The following is a 22672-nucleotide window of genomic DNA, read 5'->3' as shown; positions in this document are numbered from 1 at the left end:
AAAATAAAACAAATAAAAAAAAGGAGGAAGGAGAAGAAATATAAGCAGTGTTCATAATCAGAACGGTGCACCAAGAGCACCGTGCACACCCCTGCACCATCATATTTGCGGGTCCTAACACCAAAAAAAAAAAAGTGTCGTTAATACAACCAAATAAAAAAGTAAATAAATTAAAAGTGGCGTTCTGTAATAGCGATATCACAAATTCTTATTTACAATTTATTGTACACTGAAGTAAAAGTTAATTCAAAATGCTTAAAAGTTAAGCTTATATATGTAAAAGTTATCTATTTTTAAGTGATAATTTTTTTTCATTTTAGTAAAACTTATTTCTTCAAAATCACTAATAATGTATAAAATTAATCTTTTAACCCTTCAAAATATTTATCTATCAATTTTTTTTACTAATATAAAAGTTAATCAAAACTAGATTAAAGTTACAAAAAAAAAAAAAAAAAGTTAAGTTATGTTGGTGTACAATAAACACGCAATAACTTTTGTAGCGATATAGCATAGTCACAGGCACAGCGCGGGATTACAAGTTTTGACAACAAACCATCGCAATTCTTTCAAAACACACGGAATTCGCAGAAACCCGACACTAGCCCCTTCGTCAATCTCCCATTTTTTTCCATAAACCCTTAATCGCGAACTCACAATTCACCCTTGAATCGCAATCCTAAAATATAAGAGTTCAATTCATCAGTTTTCTCTACATACGAAAAGCGAGACAGAAAGATGATTGATGCTGATAAAATTGGAGTTTGTTAATTTGTCAAGTTTCTACGAAATTGAAGGGTTAATCTAAATCTGTAAGTTCGACATTAATTCCTTGTTCATGTTATTTATTTTAAGATGTTTTCTCTCTTATTTCTTAATTAGTTGGCTTGTTTTTTTTTTGAAATAATTACTATGGTTGTAATATGAATTGAATATCGTATGACTTATCAGATTTTTTTTTTAGAAAATAGTATTACTCCGTATATTTTTGATTTCAATTCAAAATTTTGTTCTTTTTTCCTGAATGATTCTTCTATGTCAATGTTCCTATTTTTATTGGTTTTTGTATAATTTTGGGTTTGAATTTAGTATCCTGATTAATTATCATATAGTGGGTACTCCTGGAATTTATCAGATAATTTTGGTTTTGTTTGGATTGTTCGTTTAATTTGTTTCCCAAAATTCTCCATTCGGAGTATTATGTAGAAGTAACTGAACAAAGTGGGGAGAAATTCTGGGTTTTGTTTAGATAGTTATCATAATTCTACTTGATTAAGTGAAAAAAAGAACAAAATAAAGCTGGATTAGATAAAGAAACAGGGGAAATTACGGCTGAATCGGGTCTGAAATAAAAAATTGATGTTGTTTGTTGACATATATTTTGGAAGTTGTTCCGGTGTTGTAAAGATGGAAACAATGGGCTTCGAATGAAGGCCCTTTTGTATGTGTTGAAGATCTTGCTTGTTTGAATGAGTAGAGTCCGAATTCACCTGCACAAGAGCAAAGTCACTAGCCTCGGGGGTGTTTCCGAGGAAAGCCCCTCCGATGCCTAAGTAAGAACGATGCTCGGATTCTAGAGAGAAGTTCTCTAGAAGAGTAGTCTTTAGGCGATAAATTGGACGTACCTTGAGGTGTGAGCCTTGGCGGCCTATTTATAGTGTTTGCATAATAAATGCCCATAGGTCATTTATTGCTTTTGGGCCTTGGGCCTTGATGGATGGCTGACTAGCCATTGGTAAGTTTGATGCTGTTTGTTTAGAGCCATTGGGCTTTGGACTTAGTGGCCCAATTGAGAATCAATTGGGAGCCCAAACAACATGCCCCCCAGACCCGGTCCATTTAGAATTAAATGGGTGGGTTTCCAGCTGTCAGAAGTCCGAAAGTTCCCTCTCTTTTTTGAAAAGGGATGATTTGCATTGATGACAAGTGTTGGGAGTTGTATTGTGTCGTGGAGATCGTGGGTTGAGGAAGTTGATGCGCCCCTTTTCTTTTCTATAAATACTGGGTGCTTTGCTCTTTTCGAACTTTTTACTCCTTCTTTCAAACCCATTCTCTCTCTAAATTCCGGCGATCGCAGTGCAATTTGTTTCTTCAGATCTACGAAATTCGGCCAACTTTAGACTTCGGGAACTTGTGTTGTTCGTTTTATCGGCGAATTCCGCTTCGGAAAAAGGTAATTTGTTTCTGAGTTCTCCTTTTTTCTTCGTTCTTCCTTCTACCCCTCAATCTAAACCCTAGATCGAGATTTCGCGACCATGGCAAAGAATAGGGGCAAAAGCAAGTTCGTCGTTGGCTCCTCTAGTGAGAGGGAGAACGTGCCTTCGGGGAGGTTACCGAAAACTTCGAGGGGTCGGCCTTCGGCGAGGCCGTTGGAGAAGCGTTCGATTGGTTGGGATGCTTCCGAAGACGATGTAGTTGGTGGGTCTGGCGTGTCTGAACGCGCAACCTCTGGTGAGAGAGCTGGCTTTTCGGGTGCTCGTCGTCGTTACCCCGAGTTTCCAGTTCACTGGACGGAAGCTGATCCGAAGGGCAGGTATGCCTCAATTTTGCACGAGACCACCAAGATCGACGGTCCGTTGGAGAAATCGGTCAGCGGTGACTGGTTGGTGGAAGCGAAGTTGGGGAATTATCATCGGAAGGCCGAGGAGCTATACGGAATTCAGCATGCCTTGGGGTACTGGTGCGAGCTTCCTGAACAAGAGCGTCCTCGGGTGACTCATCCACCGAGGGGGTTCATTTCCGTGTACACTCATCATTTGGAGAATGGTCTCCGCTTTCCTTTGGATCCGTTCGTATCCGAGCTTTTGGTGTCGTACAACATTAGTTTGGCCCAGCTCACACCCAAATCTATGAGGCACATAATCGGATTTAGATGGGTGTGTGACTTCGTCAATTTCCCTTGCTCTGTCGCTATTTTTCGGGATCTTCACGATCTGGTTCTCAACCATGCTTCCAAGGGTGATGGGTATGGTTGGTGGACCATTGTCAACAAGAAGTCCCGAAAGAGGGGGGAGCCGAACTACATCACGGCGTACCCTTACCTTAGCTCTGACCACAATTGGAAGACGGAGTGGTTGCTCGTTCGTGTGCCGACGGATCCGAAGCATCCCAACTTTTATCGTCCTCCGAAGTGGTTCGTGGCTCCTGATCCTGATATGAGGGGTGTGGCAGCTCCAGATCGGAATCATCGCCACTATGTGGACCTCCTCCAGTGGTTCTTGGCTCAAGAGGATAACTATCGACTGCCGTCTAGCTGGCTCCCGAATCTCAATTACATTTTGCGGGAGGACATTCTTGCTGTTGCCGGTCTCAGCAGGATTTTTGACAGGGGTAGGTGTCTTTCGGCTGAGACCGTTTTTTCAGTGAGTTTGTCCTTCTCTTTCCTGCTTCGTTTTGCTGACATATTTTGTGCTTTGTTTTTGCAGAGTACGGCTTTAGCTGCATTGATCCTAAGAAGTTGGGCATTTCTTTGGATTTGAAGACTATTCACGACCCGGCTCCCGAGTACAAGTTCGGAAAAGATAACCCTCGTAATCCTCGCCTGAAGGATTACGTGTTGTCTCCTTCGGGGGTTGCTCGGATATCCGAAGTTCGAGCTGATCCGTGGGATTCTGCCTCCTCTGTTGAAGCTGTTCCTGTGAAGGTTGTGCTTCCTGTGTTGAAGACAACTTCGGACCCGGTGAGTGTTCATTTATAGGCTCGATTTTCTGTTTGTCTTCTTCTTTTCGGTTGGCCGTCGGCTAACGTCTTGGTCCTGGACCATCTTTTTAGGGTCCTGGGACTGACGCTGTGCCGCGTGCCGTTCCTTCGGTTTCATCTCCGGCTCGGATAGATATCTCTTTATCTAGGAACCGGGTACTTCACGCTTTTTTTCTCTATTTCTTCCTTCTACTTCTTTTATATTTTGTTGACCCTTGGTCTCCCCTTTTTAGGATCAACGCAAAAGGAAGGGTAGCACTCTTTTGAGGCCTTCCACGCATCCGAAGAAAGCAAAGGCTTCTCAGCCCTCGGAGAAGGTATTTGTTCTGACTTGGAGTTTTTTTTGTAGCCCGTTCTCCCTTTTTCCGAAACTGATCTTTGAACGCTTGCTGTGTAGGAAGCGGTTTCGGAAGTCATACCTCCTCCTAAGAATCTTCTTCACTTCATGCCCTTGCCAGGGCAGAAGTTAAAGAGTGTGGTGGTTGCTGAACCGCCGCCCGTGGACCAGCCGCTGATCGAGGAAGATATCATCCCCTCTCCTCTGAAGCCATCTGCTGCTTTGGGGATCGAAATCCAGGATATCACCGAGGTGATGGAGGCGATTGAAGCCGATTTTGTTCCTGGTTCGGATGTCCCTGAGGTAGCTGAGGAGAAGAAGGAGTCTGCTGATCTTCCCTTCGAGAGAGAGAAGAGTCCAGACAAGGAGATGGTAGATCTCTCGGGCCCCGAAGCTGCGGTTCCCGAGGTTCAGAAGGAGGTTCCCTCTGCTGGAGAGGAGGAGCAGCCCGAGCAAGGTCTGACGAGGAAGAGGCGCCACTCAACTTTGGGTTCTACTTCTACCTCGGTCCTGGATAGGCTGATCCATGCTGATCCCTGTTCGGATGTTCCGCTAAAAAGGATCCCCGAAGAAGTAAGGGAGGCGATGGCTCGGTATGCCAGGGCTCCGATTTTGGGAGAGGACCCCTTGGCTCACGTGGGATCCTTGGTGGGCCCCGAAGCTGCTAGGGAGAATCTGCTTCGTGCTAACCCGCAGTGGAGGGTTCCTGGGGCTGAAGAGAGAAATCCGGCGATGATGGCCCAGTACTATCTGAACGAGGTAATTGCTAGATTTTTCTCTTTGAGTTGTGTTTTTGTTTTATGCTTTTCCTATTTTTGCTCATCTTTCTTTCGTTCCCAGGCTGTTTTCTGGTCCTCGTTCGCTTCCGAGTGTAGCTCGGTTGAGGAGAAACAATTGAGGAAATATCGTGAGGCTTATGCTCGTGATATTCCCATTTTGGACCAGAAGGCTGGGCAACTCCTCTCCGAGCTTACGGAAGTCAAGCAGCTATACCTTCAGTATAGTCGCGAGGCTAGAGAGTCTGCTGAGAAGATTGGGGCCGAGGTTGGCCAGCTCATCTTCCGAGTTGAAGAGGATGCTGAGAAGATCGCTTCCTTTGCTGAGGAAAAGAAGGATATGGCCGCTAAGTTCGCTAGCGAACTTGAGGAAAAAGATAGACTCTTCCAGGAGATGAAGTCTAAATTTGAAGCGGCCGATAAGGAGCATAAAGAGGCAGAGTTGAGGCTTTGCCATTTTGTCCAGCATCGGGAGCTGATCCAGCAGCAAGCTGATAAGGTGCCTGTCCTTCGGCTGAAGCTTCGGGAAAAGGATGACTATATTCGGAAGTTGGAGCAGGAGCGAGTCGACCTCTACACTGCTGATCAGTGTAGAGAGCAGTACTGGAACGGCATCTTGGGTGCTCGGCGCATGTTTGCGAAGCACATGCCTCACTTCCCTTGGAACGAGAAAGTTCCCCTATGGATGCAGGCCGAGGACCACTTGGTGGAATGCCAAGCTGATCGAGATGAAGCTGAAGCTGAACGCCAAGCTGCTCTTGCAGAGGCTCGGGCCCAGAAGGCAACTTCCGAGGGTGATACTACTGCTGGGGGTTCTTCGAAGGATGCTCCCCTAGGGGCCGCTCCTGAGACTCCCAAGAGTTAGGGATTCGGGCAGTCGTCTTCTTCAGAGTCGGTCGGTTCCAGTTGAGGACTTCCGAATATGTGCTTGCTTTTCCCCCTTTTCCCTCGGCGCTGCGTTGTACTCGTTTCTTTTTGCTTTCTTAGTACTTCGGTAGGCCGGTATTGTCTGTTGATGGCTGCCGATTTTAACTGTTTCATTTTGTTTTCAATTTTTGAGGTTTTCAATGTATTTGTACTTCCCCCAAATATTGAATGAAAAATGAGTGTTAGTTACTTGGTTGCTTTTCAATTTTGTACTTTCGAGCTTTTCTTTGAATTAGACTTGCTGAAAACCTTTTGATCTTGCGAGCTCTTTAAATCCGTAGATTTGTTAAGAGACTTTTTATCTTTGCGAGCTCTTCAAATCCGTAGATCTGCTAAGGGACTCTTTAACTTTGTGAGTTCTTCAAATCCGTAGATCTGCTAAGAGACTCTTTAACTTTGCGAGTTCTTCAAATCCGTAGATCTGCTAAGAGACTCTTTAGTTTTGCGAGTTCTTCAAATCCGTAGATCTGCTAAGAGACTCTTTAGTTTCCAGACTCTTCAAATCCGTCGATCTGCTCAGAGGTCTGGATTGTTCTTCCGATCTCTTGTGGTTCGGAAACCTGGGCAAGAGATCGCTAGTCTGCCTCTTAGTTATGCCTTCGGCGATCCGTGGATCTGAGCCGGAGTTTTATAACTTGATTCGAGCGACTGTTTGTGGCGAACAAGTTTTATTTGGTTATCGCGAATCCGAGGATTCTGGACGATTCCCTGAAGTGTATGATTTGGTCATTCCTTGCATTTTATCAAGGAATGGGCAAAGTCAACCTGTTTTTAGTCTCGGATTGATCAGATCCGAGGCTGCATATATATATAAGGGGACAATAAATATAGAGATAAGTTTAATGAAACACATGGTGCCAATGGCTTTCCTCTTCTCATTAAACAACTTACTTGGTTTACAGACAGAGATCATACAAAATATTTCTTGAGAACATCGGTATTCCAATGGTTCTTCAGAATTGTTCCATCTAACTGTTTCAGCATAAACGTGCCTGGCCTTTTTTCGGAATGGATGATGTATGGTCCTTCCCAAGTGGCTGAGAGTTTGCCATGGATCCGTCCTTTCTGAACCGAGGCGGCGTTTCTGAGCACTAGATCACCGACTTTTAGGGGTCTGGCGTTGACTCTTCGGTTATAATGCTTGTTGACCCTCTGCAAATAGGCTGCGTTGAGTGTCCTTGCATCGTTCCGAGCTTCGTCCAGTAGATCGAGAGCTTCAGACAGAAGTTGGTTGTTGCTTTCTCCTTGGAGCCCATCATACCTGTGTATGCCTGGATCCTCAGGCTTTCTGTTCCGATTTCCACAGGGATTACAGCTTCGGATCCATATACAAGGTGGAACGGTGTTTGCCCGGTAGCTTCTTTCTCAGTGGTCCGAAGGGACCATAGCGTTCCGGGTAGCTCTTCTAACCACTTGTTTTTGTCATCCTCGACTCTTTTCTTGAGTGCATTGAGGATGAGTTTGTTAGCAGCTTCGGCTTGCCCGTTGCTTTGTGGGTGGCAGACTGCCGAGTAAGCTAGGTGTATGCCGAACTGTTGGCACCACTTTTGCAACGGGGTGTTGTCGAACTGTTTCCCGTGGTCGAAGACCATCAGTCTTGGTATGCCGAACCTTGTGATGATGTTCTGCCATATGAACTTGCGGACCTGAGGTTCGGTGATGGAGGAGACAGCTTCGGCTTCGATCCATTTGCTAAAATAGTCGACTCCTACAATCAACCACTTCTTCTGGTTCGTCGCTGAGGGGAAGGGACCAATGATGTCTAACCCCCACTGTGCGAATGGTAAGGGATACAGTGTTGATTGTAGGGTTTGAGCTGGTTGATGGATGGCTGGTGCGAACTTTTGGCATTTCTCGCATTTCCTTGCCATCTGCTTTGCCTCGGAAACCATAGTGGGCCACCAGTACCCAGCCCGAAGGGCTTTATGTGCCAATGTCCTGCCTCCGATGTGGTTTCCGCATATCCCGAGGTGGATTTCCCTTAGGATGTAGTCAGCGTCTGTTGGACCCACACATTTTAGCAGCGGAGCAGAGAATGATTTCCTCATGAGCTCTCCTTCGGCGCTGATGATGAACCATTTGTTGAATCTTTTCAGCTTTCTTGCCTGCAGCTTATCTTCGGGGAGTTCTCCCCTTTCTTTGTATGCAACTACTGCGTCCATCCAGCTGGATTCGGTACGTAAACTGCATACTGTGGTGGGTAGCAAGTCGATGCTTCTCTCTTGGTGAACTTCCACGTGGACCGACCTGTTTAGGTCGATGAGTGTTGAGCTTGCGAGCTTTGACAGCGCGTCTGCTTGCGTGTTTTGTCCTCGGGGGATGAGGATGACTTCAAAGGATCTTAACTTTGACGTTAAGGATTTAATTTTTGCTAAGTAGGCTGTCATGCTGGGCCATTTGGCCTCATACTCCCCTCGGATCTGGTTGGCTACAAGCTGGGAATCAGTTTTGAGGCGAACATGCTCGGCTTCCAGGGATAAGCAAAGCTCTATCCCTGCGATTGCGGCCTCATATTCGGCCTCGTTGTTAGTTGCTTTGAAGCCGAACTTCAATGCATACTCTATGCTTTTCCCCGTCGGGGGAATTAGTACAACTCCTGCTCCTGAGCCGTTTACTGTGGAAGATCCGTCAGTGAAGACCTCCCAAGTGCTTTTCGTGTCATCCAGCATTTCTTGGTATGAGCATTCGGCCAAGAAGTCTGCCAACGCTTGTGCTTTGATTGCTGTCCTCGGCTGATATTTGATGCCGAACTCTGATAGTTCGAAGGCCCAGGCAGCCAATATTCCTGACCTCTCTATTTTGTCGAGTACTTTCTCGAGCGGTTGGTCAGTTAGTACTGTGATCTGGTGGGAGTCGAAGTATGGCCTCAGTTTTCGTGCAGCTACCACTACTGCATATGCGACTTTCTCGATGAGCGGGTACCGGGTTTCGGCCCCTGTGAGTGTTCGGCTGGTGAAGTAGATTGGCTGTTGCTTCTTTTCTTCTTCTCGAAGAAGCACTGCGCTGACGGTTCCAGGGCTAACTGCGACATATAGGTACAGGGTTTCCCCCTCCTTTGGTCTGGCCAGTGTCGGCAGTTGAGCTAGGTGGGCTCTGAGTTGCTGAAAAGCTTCTTTTTGCTCCTGTTCCCATATCAGTTCGGGATCCACTTTCCTCGGGACCCCCTTTTTCTTGACTGGTTCTGCTTCTCCCCCGGGGAGGTTCTTTGGTTTCAGTGCTTTGAAGAAGGGGGCTCCCTTGTCCGAGGCTTTTGATATGAACCTTGTTAGTGCGGCTAACCTGCCGGTTAGCCTCTGCACATCTCTCTTGGTCTTCGGCTCGGGTAAATCCAATGCCGCTTGGACTTTGTCTGGGTTCGCATCAATTCCTCTTTCGCTCACCATGAACCCGAGGAACTTCCCTGACTTCACCCCGAAGACGCACTTTTTTGGGTTCAGCTTCATGCTGTATTTCCGCAGATTTCCGAAGGTCTCTGCCAAGTCTTTGACATGGTCTTCCTCCTTGATGCTTTTTACGATGGAGTCATCCACATAGACCTCCACATTCCTCTCTTTCTGGTCGGCGAAGACGTGATCAACTAGCCTCTGGTAGGTGGCTCCGGCATTTTTCAAGCCGAAAGGCATCATTTTGTAGTTGAACACTCCTGCGCTTGTGATGAACGCTGTCTTTGCCCTGTCATCGGGGTGCATGAATACTTGGTGGTAGCCTGAAAAGGCATCCATGAAGCTGAGCAGTGCATGGCCGCTGGTGGAGTCAACCAATTGATCTATCCTTGGCAGGGGATAGCAGTCTTTGGGGCAGGCTCGGTTCAGATCTGTGAAATCCACGCACATTCGCCATGAGCCGTTCGCTTTTTTGACCATCACCACGTTGGCCAGCCACTTCGGATACATGCATGGTTCGATGAATCCGGCCTCTTGCAACTTTTTCACCTCCTCGGCGATGGCTTTGTTTTTCTCCGAGGAGTAATTTCTCTTTTTTTGCTTGATTGGCCGAGCTTCAGCGTTGACGTCCAGCTTGTGACAAATCAGCTTCGGATTTATCCCTGGCATATCCGCTGCTGACCATGCAAAGATGTCTTTGTGATCCCTGAGTAGTCGGATCAAATCGATTCGGAGCCCCGAGCTTAGGCCCTTGCCTATTCGGACGCTCCTGTCTGAATTATCTTCGAGGAAGATATCCTCCATTTCTTGATCTGGTTCGGGAGATAGGGTTTCGGGGCGGGCATCAACTTCTGCGGGAGATAGGCTGCTCGTGCTTGCCTTTCTCCTTTTTGCCTCGCTTTCCTCTCCCGTAGCTCCTTTTTCTTCGTCGGGGCCGTCCCCTAGCTTTGGTTTTCGGACGGCAGTGTGGCAGGTTCTTCTTGCGACCTCTTGATCGCCTCTCATTCGCTCGGCGAACCCTGCGTCCGAAACGTATATCATCAGCTGATGGTATGTGGAGGGGACTGCTTGCATCTTGTGGATCATGGTTCTTCCCATGATTACGTTGTATACGGAATCGCAATCCATCACCAAAAATTCGTCCCGAAGGGTTTTTGCTGCTTGGCCTTCACCCACCGTGACTGGCAGGGTGATCTTTCCTCGGGGGATAGCTGCGGATCCGTTGAATCCGATCAGAGGATAACTGACTTTCGTCAGTGCTTCCTCTGATTCTTCGAGAATCAGCTGTTCGAAGCAGTTTCTGAAGATGATATTGACGGCACTTCCTCCGTCGACTAACACCCGATGTACGTTGTGGTTATTGAGGTCCATGGAAATGACTAGGGGATCGTCATGTTTGTACTGGACTCCGAAACAATCATCAGCAGTGAAGGTCATGTTCGGGGGGTGTGGCTGGTTGTCTCCCACCGCGCTGAAGTTGACCCGATGGGAGAGGGCTCTTAGGTGCTTCTTGCTGGCCTGGCCAGACTTCTGCCCCCCGAACACCACCAGGATGTCGTTTTTCTTGTGTCCTGTTGCTTCGTAGACCCTCTTCTGGGGTTGCTCATGTTGTTTGCCACTGGCGGCCTTTTCTTTTTCCTCCCTTCGGTCTAACAAGTACTGTTTCAGGTAGCCTCGGCGAACGAGGTCCTCAATGTTGTCTTTCAGCGAGTTGCATTCTTCGGTGTGGTGACCGAAGTCATCGTGAAACTCGCACCACTTGTTCTTGTTTCTCCGAGCTGGGTTGGACTTGAGCTTCCCCGGTAGTTTCCACTTTTCATCATTTCTGTTGAGGCTAAAGATCTCTTTTCGGGGCAGAGCTAGTGGAGTGTAGTTAGTGTATTTGGGTTGAAGTTCACCCCTTCTCCCGTCTTTCTTCGGGCTCATCTCTCTAGCTCCTACTTTCTCCTTCCCCTTCCTTGAGCTGCCCTCGGGCTTGCTCTGGGTATTCTTTGTGTCTCTCGGATCCGACGATCCTTTCAATCTTGCAGCGGCCTTGTTGAACTCTTCGGTTCTGATGAACGCATCGGCCATTTGGAGCACGTCAGCTATTCTGGAGGGGTTCTTCATTGAGAGTTCGTCACGGAACTTCCCTTCCTGGAGCGCGTGTTTCAAAGCGAAGATGGCCACGTCTGGCTGCAAGTTTGGTATGTTTGTTGATTCCTTCATGAATCTGGCCATGAATTCTCTTAGACTTTCGTCTCTTTCTTGTTGGATTGAGGTCAGTTCTGCTGTGGTTCGCTCGGGGCGATTGTTGCTCACGAACTGTGTGCAGAATCTCTTTTTCAGCTTTTTCCAGCTCTTGATCGATCCCTTCGGCAGCGATCTGAACCACTCTCCCGCCACTCCGGTTAGCGTGGTTGGGAAATATTTACACCAACATGCTTCGGAGTAGGGACTCAAGAACATTTGCTGCTCGTAGGAGATGACATGATCCCTCGGATCTGTGATTCCGCTGTAGGTTAGGTGCGCTGGTAGTCTTACCTTCGGTATTTCTTCCATGATCAGCTCGTCCGAGAAAGGGGATGACGTGGGAGTCATGATTCTTTTCCCGAGTCTAGCCCTGATGCCTTCGTTTGCCGAGGTTCTGTGATTAGAACGTTCGGGCGTACGAAGGGGGCTAGGGGTTCGATCATGCCTCCTGTCTCTTCTTCTTTCTCGGCTACTGACCTCGGGTCGTTCGCCAGATCTGCTTGACTCACCTACCCCAAGTCTCGTATGGATCGAGGGTCTTAACCTTGAGTGGACCGAGGGCCTCAACCTGCTGAGCACCGAGCTTCGGATCCGAGTGTTACGAGTAGTCGATTCGCTTTGGAGAGCTGTTGGAGTAGGCGATGGTCTCGCAAACCAATCTGGTTGCTGTTGTGCCCTTTTTTGGGTGTCCCACGTGCTTTCCATCCACCTCGATGTCAAGTGTGTACCTGTCAAGGGAAGGAGTTCTCGTTCGGGTCTGGACACTTCTATACTGGGTGGCTCGTTCAGCCTTCGCCTGGTCCTCCTCTCTTCTCTGCGGTCCTTTGCCAATCCTTGCTGCTTCTCATTGAAGAGGAAGTTTTGCATGATGGTCATGGCCGCAGTGAGCTCTTCCCTAGTTGGAATCGGAGGTCCTGCGTTTGTGGCGGTCGTAGCTCTGCTTGGCTGTGACCGCTTGGCTGTGACCTCGCTATCGATTGAGGGTGCTCCTCTTGGTCAGATTCTGAATCTGACCGCACCATCATATCGTCGTCATTGTTGTTAACAACATCATTAACCATTTTCGCGGAAAGAGGTGATTGATGTCTTTCAAAGGCTTTGAAGTGTTCTTCCCCACAGACGGCGCCAAATTGTTCCGGTGTTGTAAAGATGGAAACAATGGGCTTCGAATGAAGGCCCTTTTGTATGTGTTGAAGATCTTGCTTGTTTGAATGAGTAGAGTCCGAATTCACCTGCACAAGAGCAAAGTCACTAGCCTCGGGGGTGTTTCCGAGGAAAGCCCCTCCGATGCCTAAGTAAGAACGATGCTCGGATTCTAGAGAGAAGTTCTCTAGAAGAGTAGTCTTTAGGCGATAAATTGGACGTACCTTGAGGTGTGAGCCTTGGCGGCATATTTATAGTGTTTGCATAATAAATGCCCATAGGTCATTTATTGCTTTTGGGCCTTGGGCCTTGATGGATGGCTGACTAGCCATTGGTAAGTTTGATGCTGTTTGTTTAGAGCCATTGGGCTTTGGACTTAGTGGCCCAATTGAGAATCAATTGGGAGCCCAAACAGAAGTTATAAAAAAGCTTCATTAATATTGGTTTAGCTTGCAGCTTACTTTTTTCTTCTTCCTTTGGAATAGTAATTAGCAGTTACAGTTGATGGTAAATTGTATAATACTCCCCACATGGCTACATTATTCCTTCAAAAGAAAAAGTAACAGAGAAGTTGTATTTGTAGAGAATGATCTCCAACGCTAAGCTGCTGAAATTTTACACTAAATCACCATACTTGATAACTGACCTGACCTCGCGCTCCTCACTCGATGTCTCAAGTAATCTCCTATGGAAACGACTTTCAGTGCTGCTATCATTTGTGTCATAAGCAAAGTAACCTGTCCAACTTCTCGAGTTAAGAAGGCAGTTTCTGTTGCAATTTTCCTGATGACATCAAACGTTGTATCATGTTGGAGATTAATAAATTAATTAGAGGTACGAACTAATCCGGTATCTAAGTGGGGATTGGGGATATGCAATAACAGTTTTAGCAATATTAGGTGGACTTCTTGATTAGCAGTTCGTGAATTTACTTAGAAGTGTATGTTTAGGGTGGTGGTGCTACTTTAAACTGAGTGCAATAAAGTTTTAGATCATGTTGGGTGGACTTATTGATTATCCTTTGAAGGCTCTTGCTTGAAAGTCAGGTAGTAAGACATGGGCTTAATTAAGTTTAGGCTGATAACTTGAGCACTTGTTTTTTTTAAGAGAAGCTGGCTCATACTAATGTAATAATATTTGTTTAGCCATGATATACTGGGTTTAGCCATGATTTTAATGACAAAAATGGGAATTTACCTTTCAAGTTGTCGTCGACCTTCTTCTTCTAGATTCTTCACTCACTTTTCTTCAAGGTTTTCGCATTTTCTCTCTCTTCGAGTTTGGATTTGAGCAATTTTTGCTCTCTTCTTCTTCTTCTTCTTCTTCTTCAGTTTCTTCCCTCCAGTTTGAAATGGTATACGTATTCAAAAGTGTATGGTGTATGTATATTCATCCAGTCATATGTTATTTTAGGAAAGAGTTTTTTGGCGGGAAAATTTTGCATCAGGAAGTTACATGTGTCACGCCTGGTGTCAGTTTTAGTATAATGTAATAGATTGGCTCATTGGCTATACAGCCTCATGGTTCATTCTCTTGAATGATTTACGAGTTTTCCCTCTCCAATCAAACACAAACCCTGAATATTAAGGGCCGGCGAAGTAAATTTATTCGACGAGATCAGCCGGAATTTCTCCCAATTTTTCCAGAATTTGAGCAAACGAGATAGAGTCGCGCTTAGGTAAAGTTTGGTTAGCAAGTCTGATTATTAAGGATTCCGACCGGCGAAGTAAATTTATCCGACGAGATTGGTCGGGATTTCTCCCAATTTTTCCAGAATTGGAGCAAACGAGAAAGAGTCGCGTTTAGGTAAAAATTGCTTAACTTTTTGATTGGAAAATAGAAATTGACATCTTTGTCGATAAAGGGTAAGATATTTACTGAAAGTTTGAACAATTTTACAACTTTTTTTTTATCAATAAAGGCTATTAAAATGGAGTTTTACTTGTTTGACTGTTGTTCTTCCTGCTTGCTCTAATTTTCTATCGTTTTAATTTTGTTGTATGACATAAAGGTTACCTCTTGCTTAGGTTTTTAAATCTGCTTTGTTTGCTTAAATTAACAACCCTACCCCTTTCTCATAATATATTCAGATATGGAGAATAACGAAGTATACAGGTTTAATCTTGTTGCATTGAGATAGTATTTTTCTATGCTTTAAATCTGCTTTCTTTTGATTAAATTCACAACCATAATTTTATTCTCTACCCTAATATATTCAGATATGAAGAATAAAAAAATTGATTTGAAGGGCCTCTCGAGATATCAATGTTGTGGCGACAACGAGGTTAACTATGGTGTATTAGCCACACCCTTACTCGAGGTGTTCTCAATTAGCGTACATCCCATTCCCGACCTCACAGGCAACTTGTTTGATTGTGAAATTTATGGCTCGATTAAGGTCACTAATGGATTAGGTCATGTACTTGTTCTTTACAACCGAGATCATGACAATCCCGAGTTTATCAAGCCCAATGAAACAAGTTACGGTCGTTATTTGTCGTTAACTGGACTTAAGGATGGTTGTGTTATTATACCCTATGATTATGTTATTGTGGATATGTGCTTGAGGGACAGGGCTCGAGATGACATTGTAATTACCAAAGGAGAGTTGAATTTCAATTACAAAGAATCCTTTTACACAGAACATGGTGCCAAACGTGTTGTAGGTGACGCCGGATTTGCGACTTTGCATTATGCCACTTTCCCTTATGCGGTGGTAGCCACTGTGGATGTGGTATTTTTTAGCAAACATGATGATTATGACACAATAGACTATGATCCCGATGAATATTCTCAAGATTTTGCTGATTATGATAGTAGTGGATATGTAAATGATGACGCCGATGCTGATGTTTATGGGACTGTTGCTGCATATACCGATTTTCCTGGAAGTAGCTCCTATGAAGACAATACTACTATTTCAAGCATACTTTTCAATATGCCCCATAATCAATGTGTACGGGTCAAATCTAGGACTTTCATCGAGCTGTCGAGATCTATGGTGGCTGTGCCATTTTATTCGAATTCCCCCCTTCAAATCCATGTAGATTTCAAGTATAATGATGGAAGCAGACTTGCTGAGGGTGTCTTAGAATTTCAATATATATATATTGTGGCCTGATTAAGAAGGATGTTGTGGGAGAAAATGGGCGTATCCGAGTGCGAGTGAAATGGGTTGATGCATATGAGCAACGTTACAGGGAAAGTGACCTAAAACGGTGTGCAACCTATGAGAAAGAAGAGAGCGATATGGAAGAGCTGGTTAAAAGGCAGCGGGTATGTTATTTGTTTTTGTTTATTTCTTAATGGGATATTTCGTTTCTTGTTCTCACCTACTATTGATGTTTGTTTTCTCTTTGTAGAGTCTTGCTAATCCACAACCCTCTTCTGCCGTTAGTGATTGGTAGGTGGCTCTCTCTTTTCTTGGATTCTTAGATTGCTTTTTATTTTGATGATTTATGTCATATTTGTCTATTGGGTGTTTCAGTTAGCGTATGCCTATGAGGACTGTGCACCGGTCCAAATCCGGCCGGGTCCGGATCCGGAATGGACCGGATCCGAAATCAAGTTTTTTCGTGTCCGGAGACCGGTGCTGAATTATTCCGGACTGGATTGAACCGGTTCTAGACCTGTTGGTCCGGTTTTTGTATTTTGAATAGCCTGCTGCATTTTTTATCAAAAGCCTGCTGCATTTTTTTTATCAAAAGCCTGCTGCATTTTTTTTTATCAAAAGCCTGTTGTGTTTTTTAGCAAAACACTACGGAAGGACGAAGTATTATAAATACTAATTATACTATTACATCAATTAAGAACACAATGGTTCCACAAACAACAATTACAATCTTAAAATCCCAAAAAATGAACTTGACATGTCCAAACAAAAGAACAGTTTGTCCAAATGATACACATTCTTTTTTCCTCTGCTTTCCATTAAATCACACCAACTGAGTCCACAAACACGACCTTATGGTCCCGGCAAACACGGCATTTTGGATTGAGAGCTCTTTATCTACAAAACATATACAAATAATGCAATTTGGATTGAGAGCTCGTTATCTACAAAACATATACAAACACGACACGGCATTTTGGATTGAGAGCTCTTTATCTACAAAACATATACAAATAATGCAATTTAAGAGACTAAGGGAGGATTCAAAGTAAAATAAAAAATTAAATACAAAACACATGTTATAAAAATAATCAAGCATCTTACATTACAAGAGTAAGAGTCTGTTGTTTCTTGTTGGTCTTCTCTAAAATGTTAACTTGTGATGTTGTTGCACAAAAAAAATAAGTTATCCGCAAAGTCAAAAATGGAGGACTTTACATATATAAAGCTAATTATACAAGCTCTAACGTAGAAATTTAAATAAAAATAGTATGATTACTACTATTTTAATATGAGCCAATCTAATTAACAATGTCAAGTAACATGTCGGGATCCATAGAGTATTAAATAAACAAACAAGGCAACACTTAACAAAGAACATTAAGCATCATACACACAGTGCAACAACAAGTAACATGGAAAATACAACTAATAACTAACCATTTTCTTTTAACTTTTTAAGCTACTCAAATCCCATATTTGACACAAATTTGCACAAGAATTTACTTCTTAGTTAAACTAAACTACTTAGCTTGGGGAGGTGTACACATTTCTAACATTTGCGCCAAATAATGTTCGAACAAAACACAAAACATATTCAATTATTTCCACAAAGAGCAATTAATTCATCTAACGAGGCAATGTGAAGAAAAAAGGCAAAACACTCAAGAAACCACAGAATAATGCCACCCAAAGCATTGTTGTATAGTTGAGATTCCAATATACAGTTCACAATCAAATAAATGTATGATATGAAAATGCAAACAATTTTATACAATAGAACCTCTTATTATACGTATTGATCTATCAATAACATTGAAATCATTTACAAAAGAATTGACAAATCCGAAGGCAACCACGAAATCGGAAGTGCAAACCCCACTTACCCAACCCCGCAAAACCCCTAAAACACAAAAATTAGGGCAACAATATTAACATCTTAACATACACCTAATAAACTTTCAAAATTTAATATCCTAAATTAAAAATTTCTAAAGTTGAATTACGAAAAAAAGAGGATGAATACCTAGAAGGTGTCATTTTTAGAGAGGATTTGTTGGTCGTGGTGTGTAGGAGATGCTCGGTGGAAATGTGTTGGGAGACTCGGAGGTGGTGGTGGACTGGTGGTCGAATGGTCGTAGAGTTGAGATCCAAAATTGAGGAGAGATAACGAAGGAGGAGGGAGGAGGGAGAGAGAATGAGGGGGAGGTTGTTTGCTTACACAGTCAAACCCTAATTCCCTAATTTCGGACCTTTTGGTATAACCCATGTGAAAAAAGGGTTTTTTAAAACTATCTGGGTTTCCGGACAATACAAGATTTTCCGGGTTTTTGTATGGTCATTTCCTAAATCCGGAATGTGTTTTTTATGTCTGGTGTGTGTTCCTAAATTCACCGGTTCGGACCGGTCCGGACAATTCAGGTCCGGTTCCGGAAGTGATTCAGGTCCTGGTCCATTTCTGCACACCCCTACCTATGACCATGCTCTTCCAGCTATCTATAACTTGGATCTCACAGTTGAATTTACTATTATAGCATATTCTATTCATAGCTTAAGTTAACCGTGTCCGTCATGCAGTCTCTTTTGAGTCTTACCTTCCCCAAAGGAGAGAGAGTAAAAGGAGACTAGTTTGTTGAAACGGGGAGTTTTGGCTGGAAGCCTTGCATTCTACTGAACATGCTCTCTGATTAGTATGCTCCCTGTAAATTCCGATTTGATTTTAAACTACTTGTGGCATATGCCAGGATTCACACAGTTTATGTGTTGCACTGTTTTTTATTTTATTTTTTGAGTTGCGGAGTGCTATTCATTTTGGGACTAAGGCTTTGTTGTTCTTTTTGTAGTTGCGGAGTGCTATTATTATGCCAAAAGTACTTGTTATGCAGTTAGTTTTTGCTTCAGTAGAGTCGTTAATTCACTACTTTATATTTCAGATTTTCTCAATTCCAAGCATGCTTTAGATATCTTTAGGGGCTTGTGTTTGTTTGTTTAGTTTTTTATGCAGTATAAAAGTTGGACTAATGTATGAGGGAATGTTTTTTTTTATTACCAGGTCGAAAGAAGAACAAGAGGACAATGGCTGGTCCGAAGATCCATTGCCGCTAGTGGAGGTGTTTTCAGTTAGAATTGGTAGCAATGACTTGAAACCTCCCTTTAAGCTGTATGGCAATATTAGAGTGGAAGGTTGTCCTATATTCAATAGAGATGAGAGTTCCGCTCAGATATGTTTTGACAAGATCGAGATCAAGTATCGCTATCGTTTTGGTTATGATGCCTTAGATGATTTTGGGATTTATTTTCGCCTCAAGGATGTTGAGGGTAATCTGTTTATCGAAGGACAATTTGCGTGGGTAACCCGTTTGCTTGACTCATGGTATGACAAGCGCATATGTTCTGTTGTTCGAGGGGATCATGGATATGTAGCTGTGCATTACACAATTATTTATGATGGAGTACACGCAAAAGTAAAGGTTTTGGTCAAAAGGTTTGATAACACTTTGGACTTACCCACCAAGTTTTATGGAAGTCTTGTTGCTCGGTATAGCAACCATGAGTACTCAAACTCCTATGACAAGAAATACTATCAGAGTACACTTTTTGAGAGAAGTTTAGATGATCCTGTTAACCTTAAAAAGGATAGTTCATTGCCACTGTCAAAATCTCTGGTTTGTGTTCCAAGAATGTCTTCCCTAATAATCCAAGTAAGACTTAACAGCTGATGACAACTTACTTCCACAGCCAGGTTTTGGTGTTGAGGTTTTGCAGGGCAGCGTGGAGTTTAATACGGATGGTTCTAAGGAGATTTGGGGACAAAACTACTGGATCGAGATATCGGTTAAGTGGCAAACGGGGTTGTGGTAGTTTGTTTAGTGGTAACCGTTGACTTCTTTGGACCTGTATGCCTATGGAGTTAGACTTTAATTTTATGTTTGTATTTTCTAGTTGATTATCATTTGTATTTAAGTGGATAGTTTCAGACATTCCAAAATACTGATTCAGAGTGATGTTTTCGGAATTGAATTCTGTATTTGGTTGTATCCTTGCTGACAGTCTTTTCAAATTCAAATTCAAATTTGGTCTTGCATCTACAACTGCCCTAGAATTGATCATAACCAAGTTTCTGTGATATAGGTCTTGCTCTTGCATCAGCTAATTCACAGCAATGTATATGTTGTATCTATTTATTTGCCGACTATCTGGGTTACTCATAGTCATAGAAGTAGAAAATTGAAGTCGCCCTGGTTTTCATTAAGTTTATTGTGAGATTGTCACATAGAAGAACACGAAGAGAGAGCCTCGAGAAATGCTTGCACCCTATCTAATAGTGTGTCCGTTTAAAGATTATCGGAATCAAACTGTTTATTTATACCCAAATGCTGTCATTTACCCTCAATGATCAGTACTGGGAGTCTGATATCGCTCAATGATCTGTAGCCTCATCTTCAGAGACGACACTGACCCGACTCACGTGTTTATGGTGCGTCTCTCTCCATAAATCTGTCAGCAACAACTTTCAGAAGCCATCAAGATCATTATAACAAAAGAAAAAATAAGGATCCTCATCTGATCAAAATTAAGCCCGGAAAGAACCACCCAAAATCACATAGAAATATTGTTGATAGGAACAAAATAAAAATAGGTCAGTTTTTGGCATAAAACAAGAATACAAAAAAAAAACCGGGCTGCCGTTCTGTACCGACTACTGAGGATCTAGACATCTAGTACTGCATCTATTTCATCAAAAAGATAAACGGGGCTGGATCACATAGCTGCAAGGAAAAGATCAATGCCAAAATCCAACAACGGTTTTCTGACCCCAGGATAACTGCATGCACTGTCTCCCCTTGCCCAGTAAATTGATACCTGAGGAACATATTGAATCAATTATGATTAGGCCAAGTTTATATTTATTATGAGAAAATAATACGAAGTATTATAAAAGCACAAAGTCTAAATGTCTTGACCAATCTTTGACATAGAACCAAAATACTAGGTACAACCTTCACCAATTTCATGTTCCTCGTTTAGATTACCCCGGTCCCATTTGTTAAATTATACTCCCTCCGTCTCTTTTTGTTTTTGACGTTTTACTTTTTTTTCACACGTTTTAATGCATAATAAAGATTCTTTTTTTTTTCTTTTTAAATGCTTTGGATTCCATAATTATTCCTATTTTCATTTTCTCCAAAATCTGACATTTATTATATCACTTTGGATATAGTGCAGACAACTTTTATTATTTATTTAAAAAAAAAAACAAAAAATACCTCAATCCAATTAACATTACAACAACCAATAAGATTTGTTTATTTATTTTTATAAACCAATTAGGACAAAGCACACAGATTCCTGAATTAACATTGTGACTTGCTTGCATCCCCAAGTATAAAAACAACCAACGTAAATGGATTATTCAAGTACTGCCAAAAAATACTCTAATCCACAATATCTCGTAAGACTGTGAAAAACAAAATTAAGTTACCCAGATCTGATAATTCGAGAGGAGAGAGAAGTTGAATGTAGAGAGAGAAAGTTGAAATTTCTCAAAATTGTTTGAGGGCTTTTGATCGAGATGATGTTTAGATCAGGAAACTACAAATATTTCTCAAAAAATCTTAAAGAAAAACTCAGATTTTGAAGAGAGAGAGGGGGCGAGTTCTTGTTCTTCGATGTTTACAAGAGAGGAAAAGATGAATATGAGGAGAGAGAGGATAAGAGCAAGATTAGCGCTGGTATAAGCTAAGACTTCCACATAATCTTTTTATTAATTTTTATTAATTTTTAATTTCTCATATTCTTGTTGAGACCCTTTCAGACTTACTTAATTTTTCCACTTCACCCCTCGTACTCATTCAAAACTCCTCAAACTTAAGAAAACAATAAAATAAAAAAGAAAAAATAATCATAATTAAGATTGAATTTACGGTTTAAAAGTATTAAGTAGAGTCTTGGAATTCCAAGACTCTTGCTCAGACTTTTGTCATACTCTTCCACTTAAATGGGAGGTCTTAGGTTAATACTCAATAAGACTGTTGCTCAGACTATTGCTCAGACTAGCGCTAATCTTGCTCTAAGTGTGTGAGTGTATGAGTGTATCTGTGTATGTAATTATAGGTCAATTGGTCAAATAAACCAACGACATAATTGGGGAATTGTAAACAAAATTTATTGTTTTGAAAAAATTTAACCAATCAAAAATAAAAGGTGGCACAAAAGATAATACAATACTTCCTCCATTTTTTTTTTTTTTTTTTTATTATTGCACCGTTTTCCTTTTTCGGAAGTTGTATATTAATTGCACCATTTCCTTTTTTAGTAAATTTACCTACATGAAATGACATTTCTATTCTTATATGGGTGGTGGGGACCAAACCCCACTTGTCCTTTACATAAAAGCTTGTACTTAATCACATGGTTATTTTTGTCAATCTTTCACCTTTTACCTCCTTCCTTAATTCTTCTGCCCAATGTACATGGTGCAATAATAAAAAAATGGAGGAAGTAATACATTTAAAAAAGGAAAGATTCTCTTATGTAAAAAACATTTTGAAATGCCCAAAATGGAATACGTAAAAAACAAAAAGAGACAAAGGGAGTAGCCAACACTTAATGGATCTCTAGTATAGAGAATAATAGTCATTTTTCACCTCTTACATCAAACTAATCCATCGTTGGCGCTACTATATCTTATATATCCATATTCAAAGGTTGAACACGTGGTGGTAACATGTTAAGGGAGTTTTTACAGTTGACCTTGACTTTTGTAAGTAACTGGTTTTGGTGGGAAAACTCATTTATAACAGAATTTTAATTCCTAATTGAATTTTATTACTCCTTCTTTCTATTGAATGTTAGCTTAGTTGTAAAATTCTAACTAGTTAGTTGTATAAATAAACATTCCATAAGATTGTATCATTCATTCAGAAATTTAATAAAAAGATCTTCCTCTCATCTCTTATTCTTTCCATTCTCTCAAAGAAACTATTAAGAGTTTGTCAAGAACTCTGATAGAAAGGCCAGAATTACAGGAAGGTTGCCTTCCTGTAACATTGGTATCAGAGAC

General features: G+C 42.3%; 2 protein-coding genes and 1 long non-coding RNA gene across 4 annotated transcripts; 2 read left to right on the top strand and 1 right to left on the bottom strand.

The window, feature by feature from the left end:
- Positions 1–552: 552 nt before the first annotated feature.
- On the top strand, positions 553–19693 carry LOC110803358 (uncharacterized). Of its 2 annotated transcripts, none has more exons than XM_056828259.1 (4): positions 553–812; positions 14717–15773; positions 15860–15900; positions 18662–19693. In XM_056828259.1, exons 2-4 carry the CDS (start codon positions 15747–15749, stop codon positions 19326–19328), a joined length of 735 nt encoding a protein of 244 aa, XP_056684237.1. In that variant the 5' UTR covers positions 553–812; positions 14717–15746; the 3' UTR covers positions 19329–19693. The 2 variants fall into 2 exon arrangements, 1 of the variants encoding a protein (XP_056684237.1); XR_008920863.1 differs by having other exon boundaries at positions 559–812.
- LOC130461399 (uncharacterized) lies at positions 3963–14038 on the top strand. Its single transcript, XM_056829494.1, has 5 exons — positions 3963–4016; positions 4097–4774; positions 4982–5080; positions 5204–5445; positions 14014–14038. The coding sequence occupies exons 2-5, from the start codon at positions 4145–4147 to the stop codon at positions 14036–14038; spliced, it is 996 nt and encodes a 331-aa protein (XP_056685472.1). The 5' UTR covers positions 3963–4016; positions 4097–4144.
- LOC110803359 (uncharacterized) lies at positions 16271–17920 on the bottom strand. The gene is made up of 2 exons (XR_002537423.2): positions 17636–17920; positions 16271–16506 (listed from the first exon to the last, which is right to left on the bottom strand). It is a non-coding gene; the product is annotated as an uncharacterized lncRNA (long non-coding RNA).
- Positions 19694–22672: the final 2979 nt, after the last annotated feature.

Source organism: Spinacia oleracea, chromosome 5 (genome assembly GCF_020520425.1).
Source record: "Spinacia oleracea cultivar Varoflay chromosome 5, BTI_SOV_V1, whole genome shotgun sequence".
Classification (NCBI taxonomy): Eukaryota; Viridiplantae; Streptophyta; class Magnoliopsida; order Caryophyllales; family Amaranthaceae; genus Spinacia; species Spinacia oleracea.
This window is presented reverse-complemented; position numbering and strand designations above follow the sequence as displayed.